The sequence below is a fragment of the Globicephala melas genome, chromosome 10 (assembly GCF_963455315.2).
Source record: "Globicephala melas chromosome 10, mGloMel1.2, whole genome shotgun sequence".
NCBI classification, from domain to species: Eukaryota; Metazoa; Chordata; class Mammalia; order Artiodactyla; family Delphinidae; genus Globicephala; species Globicephala melas.
Window position 1 is genome coordinate 7035316 of NC_083323.1, and position 13544 is coordinate 7048859.

General features: G+C 47.7%; 1 protein-coding gene across 2 annotated transcripts in view; it reads right to left on the reverse strand.

Moving 5' to 3' along the window:
- Positions 1-13544, reverse strand: part of SREBF2 (sterol regulatory element binding transcription factor 2) — a 60457-nt gene that overhangs the window by 27733 nt on the left and 19180 nt on the right. For both annotated transcript variants that reach the window (XM_030855788.3, XM_060306891.2), the window contains exons 2-7: positions 10102-10533; positions 8896-9077; positions 8069-8215; positions 6419-6640; positions 5303-5417; positions 4913-5094 (exon numbers count right to left, since the gene is read on the reverse strand). In XM_030855788.3, coding sequence (XP_030711648.3) covers positions 4913-5094; positions 5303-5417; positions 6419-6640; positions 8069-8215; positions 8896-9077; positions 10102-10533 — 1280 coding nt within the window. The remainder of the gene's footprint in view (positions 1-4912; positions 5095-5302; positions 5418-6418; positions 6641-8068; positions 8216-8895; positions 9078-10101; positions 10534-13544) is intronic.

A 13544-nucleotide genomic window follows, 5' to 3' on the forward strand; every position in this document is an offset into this window, starting at 1 on the left:
CTTTTTTACAGCTGAGTAACATTACACGGTATATATATATATATATATATATATATATATATATATATATATATATATATATATTACATCTTCTTTATCTACTCATCTATCTGTGGGCACTTAGGTTGCTTCCATATCTTGGGCTATTGTAAATAATGCTGCAATAAACATAAGGGTGAACATTACTTTTTGAATTAGTGTTTTTGTTTTCTTTCAGAAAAATACCCAGAAGTGGAATTGCTGTATTGGATGGTAGTTCTATTGCAAATTTTTTGAGGAAACTTCCTACTGTTTTCCATAGTGGCTGTATCAATTTTCATTTCCACCAATAGTGCATGAGGGTCCCCTTTTCTCCACATCCTCACCAACACCTATCATTTTCTGTCTCTTTTATTACACTTAGCATAATACCCTCTAGGTCCATCCACGTTGTCACAAATGGCAAGATTTCACTCTTTTCTTATGGCTAATATTTCATTGCATATATACCACATCTTCTTTATCCACTCATCTATTCCTGGGCACTCAGGTTGCTTCCTTATCTTGGCTATTGTAAATAATGCTGCAACGAACACAGGGGTGCATATGTCTTTTTTTTTTTTTTTTTAATATTTATTTCTTTGGCTGTGCCAGGTCTTAGTTGTGGCATTCAGGATCTTCGTTGCTGCATGTGGGATCTTTTTAGTTGCGGCATGAGAAATCTTAGTTGTGGCATGCAGGATCTAGTCCCCTGACAAGGGATTGAACCCATGCCCCCTACAATGGAAGCTCGGAGTCCTGACCACTGGACCACCAGGGAATTCCTGATGGAGAGCATCTTTTCATGTGCCTGTTGGCCATTTATATGTCTTGCAAAAATGTCTATTCATGTCTTCTGCCCATTTTAAAATTGTTGTTTGTTTGGGGGGTTTTCTGATGTTGAGTTGTATGACTTCTTTGAAAATTTTGGATACTAACCCCTTATTAGATATATTGTTTGCAAATACCTTCCTCCATTCAGTAGGTAGCCTTTTAGTTTTGTTGGTAGTTTCCTTTGCTGTGCAAAAGGTTTTTCTTTTGTTTTTTTTTAGGGTTACATCCGTCTACTCTCTTTTTTTTCTTAATTTATTTTTATTTTTAGCTGCGTCAGGTCTTAGTTGTGGCACGCAGAATCTTTTTGTTGTGGTGCGCGGGCTCTCCGTTGTGGCGTGTGGGCTTCTCTCTAGTTGTAGCCCGTGGGCTTCTCTCTAGTTGTGGCATGTGGGTTTTTCTCTCTCTAGTTGTGGGGCGCAGGTTCCAGAGCACTTGGGCTCTGTAGTTGTGGCGTTTGGGCTCCAGAGCGCATGGGTTTTGTGGTTTGTGGTATGCAGTCTCTCTAGTTGAGATGCGTGGGCTCAGTAGTTGTGGCGCATAGGCTTAGTTGCCCAGTGGCATGTGGGATCTTAGTTCCCCGACCAGGGATCGAACCCGTGTCTCCTGCATTGGAAGGCAGATTCTTTATTTACCACTGGACCACCAGGGAAGTCCCAATGCAAAAGCTTTTTAATTTGATGTAGTCCCATTTGTTTATTTTTGCTTTTGTTCCCCTTGCCTGAGGAGACACAGCTCCTCCCAAATTGCTAAGACCAGATTTCCCTGGTGGTGCAGTGGTTAAGAATCCACCTGCCAATGCAGGGGACACAGGTTCGAGCCCCAGTCCGGGAAGATCTCACATGCTGCAGAGCAATGAAGCCCATGCGCCGCAGCTACCAAACCTGTACTCCAGGGCCTGCAAACCACAACTGCTGAGCCCGTGTGCCACAACTACTGAAGCCCGTGCGCCTAGAGCCCGTGCTCCGCAACAAGAGAAGCCACAGTGATGAGAAGCCCATGCACCGCGACGAAGAGTAGCCCCCGCTCGCTGCAGCTAGAGAAAGCCTGCACACGCAACGACAAAGACCCGACGCAGCCAAAAATAAATAAATTAAAATTAATTAATTTTTAAAAATTGCTAAGACCAATAACAAAGAGCATACTGTCTATGTTTTCTTCTGGGAGTCTTATGGTTTCAGGTCTTACATTTAAGTCTTTGATCTATTTTGAGTTTATTTTTGTAGATGGTGTGAGAAAGTAGTCCAGTTGATTCTTCTGCATGTAGCTGTCCCATTTTCCCAGCACCATTTATTGAAGAAGCTGTCATTTCCCCTTTGTATATTCTTGCCTCCTTTGTCATAGATTTAAGTATGGGTTTGTTTCTAGGCTCTCTATTCTGTTCCATTGATCATGTGTCTGTTTTTGTGCCAGTACCACACTGTTTTGATTACTGTAGTCTGAAATCACGGAATGTGCTACCTCCAGCTCTGTTGTTCTTTCTCAAGATTGTTTTGGCTATTTAGGGTCCTTTGTGTTTCCACATAAATTTTAGAATTATTTGTTCTAGTTCTGTGAAAAATGTCTTTGGTATTTTGACAGGGATTGCACTGAATCTGTAGGTTGCCTTGAGGAATATGGTCGTTTTAACGGTATTAATTCTTCCAACCCATGAGCACAATATACCTTTCCATCTGTTTGTGTTGTCATCAATTTCTTTCATCAATGTCTTATAGTTTTTCCAGTACAGGTCTTTTACCTACTTGGTTAGATTTATTCCTAGACATTTTCTTCTTTTTGATGCAATTGTAAATGGGATTGTTTTTCATTTCTCTTTCTGATACTTTGTTGTTAGTGTATAGAAATGTAACAGATTTCTGTATATTAATTTTGTATCCTGCAAACTTACTGATTTTATTTATTAGTTCTAACAGTTTTTTGAAGGTGTCTCTAGAATTTCCTATATATAGTATCATGTCATCTGCAAACAGTGACAGTTTTTTTTTGTTTGTTTATTTATTTATTTTTGGCTGCATTGGGTCCTTGTTGCTGCGTGCGGGCTTTCTCTAGTTGCAGCAAGTGGGGGCTACTCTTTTTTGCGGTGCACAGGCTTCTCATTGCGGTGGCTTCTCTTGTTGCGGAGCATGGTCTCTAGGTGTGCGGGCTTCAGTAGTTGTGGCACACGGGCTCAGCAGTTGTGGCTTGCAGGCTCTGGAGGGCAGGCTCAGTAGTTGTGGCACACAGGCTTAGTTGGTCCGCGGCACGTGGGATCTTCCCGGACCAGGGATTGAACCCGTGTCCCCTGCATTGGCAGGAAGACTCCCAACCACTATGCCACCAGAGATGCCCAACAGTGACACTTTTACTTCTTCCTTTCCAAACTGGATTCCTTTTATTTCTTTTTCTTGTCTGATCACTGTGGCTAGGACTTCCAATTCTATGTAGAATAAAAGTGGTGAGAGTGGGCATCCTTGCCTTGTTCCTGATCTTGGAAGAAACGCTTTCAGCTTTTTACTCTATATCTTGATTACTGTGAGTTACGTAAGCGTATACACTTGTTAAAACTCATCATACTGCACGATACAGTAAAATAGGTGCACTGTATCACATATAAATTACACCTCAAAGTTGATTAAAGACCATACTTTAGTATGAACCTATTTACAGAAGCTTGCTTATTCTTTTTTTTTTTTTTTAGCCACATCACACAGCTAATAGGATCTTAGTGCCCCAACCAGGGATTGAACCTGGGCCTTCAGTGGTGAAAGTGTGGAGTCCTAACCACTGGACTGCCAGGGAATTCCCAGACGCTTGCCTATATCTAAAACCACAACATTGTTTTGTTTTCTCCCCAGTTTTATAGAGGGAGAACTGGAGGCAGAGGCCCTGCCTGCCCAGGGAGCCTAAGGAGGGAGGGAGACTGGAACCAGATCTCCGCTGACTCCCAGGGTGTACATCCCACACAACTTGTTTTCAGTATTTTTAAACCATTTGAAAATTTCTTCTGAGGATTCAGACACCTATCTAATTCAACGTATATGTCACGTGGCCTTTTGTTACCAAGCAGAATCACATTTATAAAATATTTCAAAAATAGAGCTTCCTTAATAAAATTAAGTACATGATACAATAAATGGTCTGATCAAAAACTTATGCTAGGGGCTTCCCTGGTGGCACAGTGGTTGGGAATCCGCCTGCCAGTGAAGGGGACCCAGGTTCGAGCCCTGGTCCGGGAAGATCCCACATGCCAAGGAGCAACTGGGCCCGTGCACCACAACTACTGAGAGCCTGCGCTCTAGAGCCTGTGCTCCGCAACAAAAGAAGCCACCGTGGTGGGGGGCCCGTGCACCACGACGAGGAGTGGTCCCCGCTGGCCGCAACTAGAGAAGGCCCTCGCGTAGCAATGAAGACCCAACGCAGCCAAAAATAAACAAATAAAATAAATTAAAAAAAAAAAAAAAAAAACTTATGCTAGAAGGGAACTCTGTGCTTTTGAGGCCAGAAACTGCCAATGCCAAAATACAGCACAAACCCCAGTGGTCTCCACAGGCTCCTGGGAAGATCATTAGGCTTGAGCCTCTTTTAACGAATTCCATTAAACAAGAATTGCCAGGGGCTTTCTTCCACAATTAAAGGCCCTTGGTAGGAATGTTATCTATTAGACTGCAAACTGTAATCATTTCCCAAAGAGGACCCAGAGGCAGCATCATCCTAACCCAACTGATCAAGCTCACAAAGTGGTCTTGCCAGGCTCATTATGGGCGAGGGAAGCGATGAGGCGCCTCCAGCAACTCCTGGCTCCGCACAACAGCCGCTGTGTGTTCCCATGCTGGATTTGGCCATTATTCCCCTCTGATGGGCCCTTTCAGCAAGGACCAGTAAAACCGGAGGTTGTATCCCCATACAGAGTCAGCTTTCTTTTTCTTTATTCTCCAGTACGTGGCTAATTTCACAGAATTCTCGTTCCTCTCCAGCCCAGGGCCTCTGAACACCTGACCTGGACCGCTGTCTGCAGCCTCCCCACTATTAACTTCGGGGAGATGGGAGAGATTCCAGGGGTCAGGGGATTTCAAAAGCTCATTACCTTTGCGTCATCCAATAGAGGGCTTCCTGGCTCAGAGTCGATGGAGTAGGGGGAGAAGCCTGCCTGGGACCCTGAGTCGGAGGCCGGAGGCGACATCAGAAGGACATTCTGATTAAAGTCATCGATCTTCAGGTCCACGTCATTGTCCACCAGGCTGCCTAGGTCAATGCCCTTCAAGAGCTCTGTAAAGAAAACCCTACCTGGCAAACGGTCCGTTTTATAGCACCCCACCTGGGCTGGAGCTGGGCTAGGTGAGGGACGCACAGCCCCTGCTCCTGCTTCACCCCTGAAGGCACCTTTTACGCAACAGTGGACCCTGCCCGGTGCCCAGCACAGGACTTCTACTATAACCGGAAAGTCTGAAACCCTTTTCTCAACGAGCACACTTACTGTTCTTCTGATTTGCCAGTTTCAGCACCATGTTCTCCTGGCGCAGTTTATGATTGACCTGCTGCAAGTATTTGATGTAGTCAATGGCCTTCCTCAGAACGCCAGACTTGTGCATCTGGGAAGGAAGACGGGTGAAAAACACGGTGGCGTCAGACCAGCTTGCAGTGAAGAGAGCAGAGGCCCAGAGCTTGGGCTCTGGAGTGGGAGGTGCTGAGTTCAGATGCTGACTCTCCCACTACTTAGCTGTGCAACCCAGGACAAGTTACTCAACATCTCTGAACCTCACTTTCCTCCTCCGTGAAATAGGGATAATGATAGTATATGAGTCATAGGCTTGCCATGAGGATTAAATGAGCTAATATGTGTAAAGAGTTTAGCCTCTGGCCTGGCACACAGTAACACTATATATTAGCTGTTACTTCTACTTCCTATAATCCTAGCATCAAAACAAACTTTAAGGAAAACAAACGACAAACAAAAAACCAGAGTGCTGTTGGCTGGTTATCTTAAGTAAAGGTATATTAGTACCTTTCAGATTTGTAGGCTACAAGGAAAATTATATTTTCTTTCAAAATAGAGGTAAAGATAAACAGACAATAGGTAAAAAAAATCTCCTATGTGCCAAAGCCAAAAGATACATTCATTGAAACACCAGAAATTTATGAAAAACCAATTTCCTCTATTTGTTCTTTGTCAAAGATCCAATCTCCATTTTTCCTTCTCCCTAAAAGGTTAAAATATTGTTAGCCATCCCTGAATACAATTAAACATATGCCAAAAATGCCATCAGCTGCCTCAGATGTACACACGGTTGTGTATCTGGCCATCAGTGAGCAGTAGGTGTCTGCGACACGGTGGTGGTAGTGGAGGTGGTGGTGGCCACCACCACTGCAGAGCAGACTCAAAGGTCCAGGCAGGCCACGGCCTTACCAACACCCAACAGTTAATATTTTATAATCCTGGAATTTCAAAACACCAAGATGCTTTAGTAAGAGAGCACCTTTAACTATTCTTGCATTCACTCAGCCTGGGCCTGGGTCTTCCCTAAATTCCTGCAGCAAAGACAGATAGAGGGGAGATGATGGGGCATGAAATAACATTTTGCTTGGCACCTACCTTGGCATCTGTCCCCATGACCAGGTCCTTCAACTCAATGATTTTGTCATTGATGGAGGAGCGATACCGCTTCTCAATGATGTTGTGTGTCGTCCTCCTTTCTCCTTCCTTGGGGGGCTCGAGCTGCTTGACTCCTCCAGGTACCTGCTTAATGGGCACTTTCTCTTGTCCCATCATCACAGGCATTGTGGTCAGAATGGTCCCATTGCTGCCCACCAGGGTCTAGAACAGACACAAGGGCAGAATGACCACTTGGTTAGTCTGAGTAAAGCAACCTCGCAACACAAACCCACTGGCCCTGGCCACGTGGCATCACCTGAAAACGCTGTATAGCCTGACACCTTTCCTGGGTTAATTAAGTCCAGAAGCCTTAGGAGCCGTGGTACCTCAGGTACTGTGCCCCTTTCAGAGTCACTGTTGATTAGTCATGTGCCACAACAGCATTAATGTGGATACACACCAACCTTTGATGTAGGGATGCCAGAAACACGTCATGTGATTCCTGCTTTGCTGTCGACCCATTAGCCACCTCTGAGCTCGCATACAATGCACCAACCACAGAACTTTCTCCTGGTGTATGGCACGTATTTTCCTCTCACATGACGGTGAAGTTAACTTACTGCATTTCCTTATACGATTTGCCCATCAAAAAGCTCAAGGGCAGAAGTGAAAATCAGAGCCATTTTATTAAACAGACCAACTAGAGAGGCTTCCCCTTGTTTTCCCCTCAAATCTGCTTTGCCTGCTCTTTGTTTCTGTTTTCACTACTTTTAGTTTTATTTTCTTCAACAAATGGCCTCAATATCCAAATGGCCAATGAACACACAAAAAGCTTCTTAACTTCGTTAGTCATCAAGAAATAATTCACACATAGTAAAAAGCACACAGTTTAAGTGTACAGCTTAATGGAATTGTGATGTATGCATACAATGTGTGTAACCAAGGTAACCCTGACCAAGACACAGACCATTTCTATCCCCTTAGAAAGTTCCCTCATGCCCCTTCCCCCAGAGCAGTAATCATGCTCTGACTTCCAGCACCATCTTCCTGAACTCTGTATAAATGGAATCATCAGCAGGAACTCTCTGTGATAAGCATCTTTTGCTCAGTGTACTATTGTTGAGGTTTAGCCACGTAGTTGTATGTATCAATAGTTCTTTTTGGATGGATAGTTGGGTTGTTTCTAGTTCTTGGCTTTTATGAGTAAGGCTTGCTTTTGAATTCTGATCACTTTTTCTCTCAGACTCTCTTGCCACAAGATGAGACAGTGGCCAAGACCCTACAACTGAAGTATGGGTGCCTTTCATGTACCCCACCTTGGAGCCCCTCCCTTCCTGGGGGGCCTAGGGTCCTTCAGAAGCTAAACCTCCATCAGCAGGACCTAAGAGGCAGATGGTCCTGTGTGGAGCTGTTGCCCAGAAACTGAGGCTCCTCTGCTGTTCCTCTCTTGCCCCTCATAAACCCTAGTACTCCCACATAACATTCAGTGCTGGTACTTCTTAAGGGAAAAAAAACCTAAAATGGGGTAATTTTGCAATCTGACACACTGCATAGAGCTGCCACCATCTATTCAGTATCTGGAGGCTTCGTTACCATCTCTGAGGCCTAAAACCCCCAAGAAGTGGGGGTGGGGTGGGGGGCAGCTCTTACCGGAACTTGAAGGGCAGCTGTCTGGATGGGGGTGGTGAGGGCAGTGAGGGCTGGGTTCTGGACTGCGGCCATCACAGGGCTGCCATCTGTCTTCAGTGTGGTCAAAACAAGGGAATCTGTCTTGATGATCTGAGGCTGTACCAGGACCTGGATGGAAAAGGAAGAAAAGGAAAAGGAAGGTAGCATTACTTTTCTATTTTGCATTACTTCTTCCTGTACAGACCCTCCAGAAAAGAATGAGAAAATAAAATTTTCATAAAACTGAGAATGTAGCTTGATTACTGGGTTGCCGGGGAGAAGGCGTACAGCTAAAGAGGGTCTGGGTTGGAAGGCTGAAAGGCTTTGAGGAGAGCAATGCCAGCGGCCTAGCCGGGGCAGAGCAAGCATGGCTCGGGTGGACAGTGGAAGGAAGAGAGACCTGATTGTGGACAAACTTAGGAATGTGAGGAAAAGGGCTGGGAAGCAAAAATGGTAAAACTGGATTGTTTTTTAAAGCTAACTTACTTCATTAGTTAGAAATACAGTCCACTATGATACACACCTTAAGAACATTCTGGCACATTTCTTTTCAGTTTTATACCCATTACATGTGTAAATGAGTTAATACACCAGCATTTACTGAGTTTAGGTGGGTGCCAGTGTGCATCTGCAGACGTCTTCTCTGCCAGGTCTCACGGGTGTCTCGTAAGGTCCAGGTGCCCCTACCTGCCCTGCAAGCTACTCCCTCACACTCCGCTGGTCCTGCTTAGCACGTAGACCACATCTTCAACCACAGGCCGGCCAAGAGCCCCAACCAAGGCCTCCCTGAATTCTTGTCAGCCACCTACCGGGACCTGCTGCACCTGGGGCGCAGCAACTGTCTGCACCGTGGCTGGGGCGAGGGTCTGCAGCGTGCCATTGGCTGTCTGCGTCAGCACCCGCTGGGCCTGCACCGTCTGCACCTGCTGCTGGATGGTGACCGGCTGCACCTGGGAGGATGTCACTAGGCTTTGGACTTGAGGCTGAAGGACTTGGGAAAAGAGAAGAAAAAAAGTCACGTGGACGAGGAATGCATTCTGTCACCGTAGCTGTGGCAATAACCGAGGCTGGAGTGCCTCCTAACGATCCCAACTCCCCCACCTGTTGCTGAAGAAGATGTGCACAGCCATTTACAAGCTGGTCTAGATGACAAGAACATCCCATAAGGGCTGCATCAATTTCTGAGGGAACGAGTACAAATTATTTCATTACTCCGATGCTGGGGTGGAGGTGAGAGAAGCTAATCAGCAAGTGACTGCACCCAGCAAGGGAGTTAGCAGGTGTTGAGAGCCAACTCCCTGGGGCTTCATTTCCTCCCGTGAAGTGAATGGAAGGTGCACTTTGGGCTGAGGGTCTCAGCTTCTCGCTTTGTGGCCTCCCCCCAGCCCCTAAACCCTTGAAGCCCATTAAAGACCTGTCAGATTCTTTGAAATTAGTAGAGCAATACTAACCCCACCCAGGGGTCCCCACAGGGTCAGAGAGCAATCTGATGAAAAGGTGCTGGGACACAGCACAACACAGAAAGTCCCTCATTCACTCAGCACACACCGAGGGCCTACTGTGAGGCCCGCCAGTCGGAGACACGGCACCTATGTTAACAGGAGTACTCTTCTCTGCAGTGGACGCTCAGGAGATGTCTCCTGGATGAATGGTTCTCAACCTACAGGTGCTGAGATCTTCCTGGTACCTGGGTGAGTTTCAAGACTAATTTTATTCAAGCCCCCACCTCTAGTTACCAGGACATCCCTGTGGCTACTGTGCCCGCTGGAGTCTCTGACCACGCATCCTTGAAACAGGCACAGTAGACATTAAGGTATTTGAAGAGACCGAATGTGTTCCTGCACCACTATGCTTACGGCCAGCTACTGAAACCTCATTCAGACAGGGCCAAGTTGATAGGCTGTGTCATCCCCAGAGAGGGCAGAACTATTTACAGTCTACCTCGGAAGTGTCTGCAAACTGGCACAAAAACTTTTGAACCAACCAATCGCTATTACATCTGAGTTCTGAGTCACCTTGAAAGCTGGTAGCTGCGTTCTGGTATATCAAAGGCTGCTGGATGATCCTCGTCTGGGGAGCGGTGCTGAATGTCGGGGTGATCATTACTGTCTGCTGCTGCAGCTGAGCTGGAGGCTGGGGCTGGGGCTGGGGGCGGGGCTGAAGAACGGGAGTTGCCCTTGGCGGAGGGGGAACCGCGGTGGGGGGAGCCTTGACTTGTAGGGCTGGAGCCTGGGGGGAGGTAGCCGAGGGCGAGAAGGAAGGTAACGGGACCTGGCTGAAGGACCGCTGCACCGAGGGGTCCCCGGCTCCGGCTCCGCCACCGCTGCTGCTGCCATTGCTGCTGCCGCTGTTGCCACTTCCACCACCGCCAGGGAAGGAGCTGCACAGCTGCTCTGAGAACAAGTCAGGGAACTCTCCCACTTGATTGCTGACAAACTGCAGCATCTCTGTGAGCAAATGGAAAGGAGTAATTCTACTGCCAACCAAAATATCTATTAACTTTCAAATTTGCTTAAGAAACCGAGGCATGAAAATCCAATAGCTTTCCCAAGACACTGCAGAGATGGGTCGCCTCTCTCTCATGGGGGAGTGGGACAGGACTTCACTTGCTTGATGCTCTTCTCCCTCCTCACCACCTCCAGGCTTGTTCTACCCACTTTCCTCATTGTCTGTACCAGGCCTAAGAGGAGCTACCTCTGTGCTGGGTGAATGTTCCTCTTGGAGGGTACGGCTGGTCGCATTTTACGGTTGGGGTATTGCTGTCCTGAGTCTTTGGAGCTCAGCAGCCTTGTACTGTGAGGCCACCTCCAGTCTCAGCACTGCTTCCCATGGCAGGGGAGTCCCCAGACCCCAACTCTCCTCACCACAGGCAGACTCTGGGCCTTCTCTCCAAGATGGGCATATCCCTGGGCACTGTTGGTACCCTCAGGAACACTCGGGGATGATAAAGTTGATGGCCTCCAAGTCATGGAACTTTAGAGGTGGAATGGATGGAAAGATGATACACGAAGTCCAGGACAGGGAAATAACTCGGCCAAGGTCACACAGCTCATCGGGGCACAGCAAGGATTAGAACCAGTTCTCTGCCTCCCAGCCTCGCCTTCTTCGACTGTACCCCAGTGCCTTCACTGTCAGAAGGTCAGGGCAGAACAGCCCAGGCCCTGGACCCCTCTGGCTGTGCCCCTTTCCTCTGGGCAAGGAGCCTGTGGAGCCAAGGGGATGTGTCCGCTGAAGACCATGCCGCCTTCTATTGGCAGATCATGCTCCAAGTACCCGGGATCCCTAAATTCCCAGCCCAGAGGGCCTCTTCCCCTGCTTCATCCTCCCAATGGTTCACCCAAATCGAACTTAATCCACAACTAACAACTCATCTCTCATGACTCCTTCCTCCCCGTAGGGCTGCTCCCCATTAGGAGTCTGGGGCCTCAACTTTGACCCAGGTATGTTCAGATCTACAATTCTCTCCCCTGTCCACATTCTCTCCCCTTTCCTCTCCAACACATTCCCAAAAAGCTACTGCTTGTTCCTAAACTCCGGCACCCTCCTCTCAAAACCCTCAAGGCTGCAGGATGCTCTGATTTGGTCACCAAAAAGAAAAAACAAACAAAAACGAAAAACAAAGCCCCCAAACACTGTCTCCATTCATTCGTCAAACCTCCACCAGCAAGTCCCTCCCAGGTTTCTAGCAGTGTGTGTGTGTGTGTGTGTGTGTGTGTCTGTGTGTGTGTGTGTGTGTGTCTGTGTGTGTCTGTGTGTGTGAGGGGGAGGAATCTGGGCTATAAAGAGTCTTATGTTAGGCGAGCAGAAAGCTACCAGGGGTTTCTAGCACGACCTCCACACAGGATAACTGGAGCTTAGCAGTTCAGCATGTTCAGTGTTCAGTCAGTTCAACCTGCTGGCGAGACTGCATCTCACAAGATTCAATGACTACACGGTGGTGTTATTTACCAACACCTCGACACCCTGCTCTGTCCCCACTCAGCCGTCAGCTGTGGGAGGGAGATATGGGCAGAATGCCACAGATACTGTAACCTGTACCAACAAATTCCAATTCCTTGTACATGATTAAACTAAGAAATACCCTCAAACTCAGCACAAAATTTAAACAAAACACAACTTGGTGCTGACACATTCCAAGCACAACACAATATTATAAAATGCTTTAAGAAATTAAGAGAAACCTAATAATTCGTTGAGCTTTCCAGAACTCCCATAAAATCCTGACTCTGGGGAATCAACACAGAGGACTACTTTGTGAGCCAAAAGAACATCACTCCCTGGCTGATTGTTCTAAGCCATGGAAAGCTAAGGAGGGCAAAAGAGGCCAGAGGGTAGATGGGCACAGGCTTTGGCACTAGGTGGGTCTCAAAGGGCCCATCTAATCAGCTGTGTGAACGTGGGCAAGTCACTTCTTTCTACACCCTCGTTTCCTTACAGGAGGCTGCCACAAGAAGACTCACTTGGCTTCTTTGTGGTGAGGATTAATAAGAAAATTGATGCACAGTGCTTGGTGGGGGCAGACCCTTACAAAGGTCCCTGTCAGTGGTGCTTCTGAAGCCCCACTAAACAGGCACTCAGCTCCACTTATCCTGTCGAGTGCTCTCTAGAACCTTTTGTTGGGGAGACATGGTCTGGCTGGTGAAGTAATGTACGGAGGTCACAAAGCTTAGTTCACAAAGCAGGTTAAGTGTGTGTAGGCAGATGGAATGCGACTGCTTAAATTTAAAAAAAAAATCCTTTTCGACCCACACATGAGGAGCTCCAGGGAGCTATCTCCAGCCAGGCAGATGGGCACGGGGCTGAGGGGCACAGAGGAGCCGTTAAGACTGAGCATTTGAAGGAAGAAATAACGAAGAGGTTCTTTGAGCCACTGCTGCAGCAGGCACGCTGGGCCTCCCGGGGACCCGTCTGGTCTGCGGTGACAGAGAAGGGGAGGCCCCGGTAAGTGGAACGAGGCTCACCCAGGCGCAGATCTGCTCAGTACCTGGGGGCTACACCTCGGGAGCTCCCCACATCTCCTGGCTCTTCCCTGTTCCCATCATTCAATCATTCGTGTGCTACGGACAGACAGGCTCTCGTGTCTGCAGAGAGCCATGAAACCTAGAGAAGGAGGCCTGGGAGAAGGCAGTTTTTGTTTTTTTTTTTTTCGGTACGCAGGCCTCTCACTGTTGTGGCCTCTCCCGTTGCGGAGCACAGGCTCCGGACGCGCAGGCTCAGCGGCCATGGCTCACGGGCCCAGCTGCTCCACGGCATGTGGGATCTTCCTGGACCGGGGCACGAACCCGTGTCCCCTGCATCGGCAGGCGGACTCTCAACCACTGCGCCACCAGGGAAGCCCAAGGCAGTTTTTATGGAGATTTGAAAATGAAGTTTGGCTAGACATGGAAGGCCAGACACGGGCCTCCTTGGAGCTGGGTCGCCCACCAGGGCCTGCAAACCCTAGCTCACCTTGAGGGGG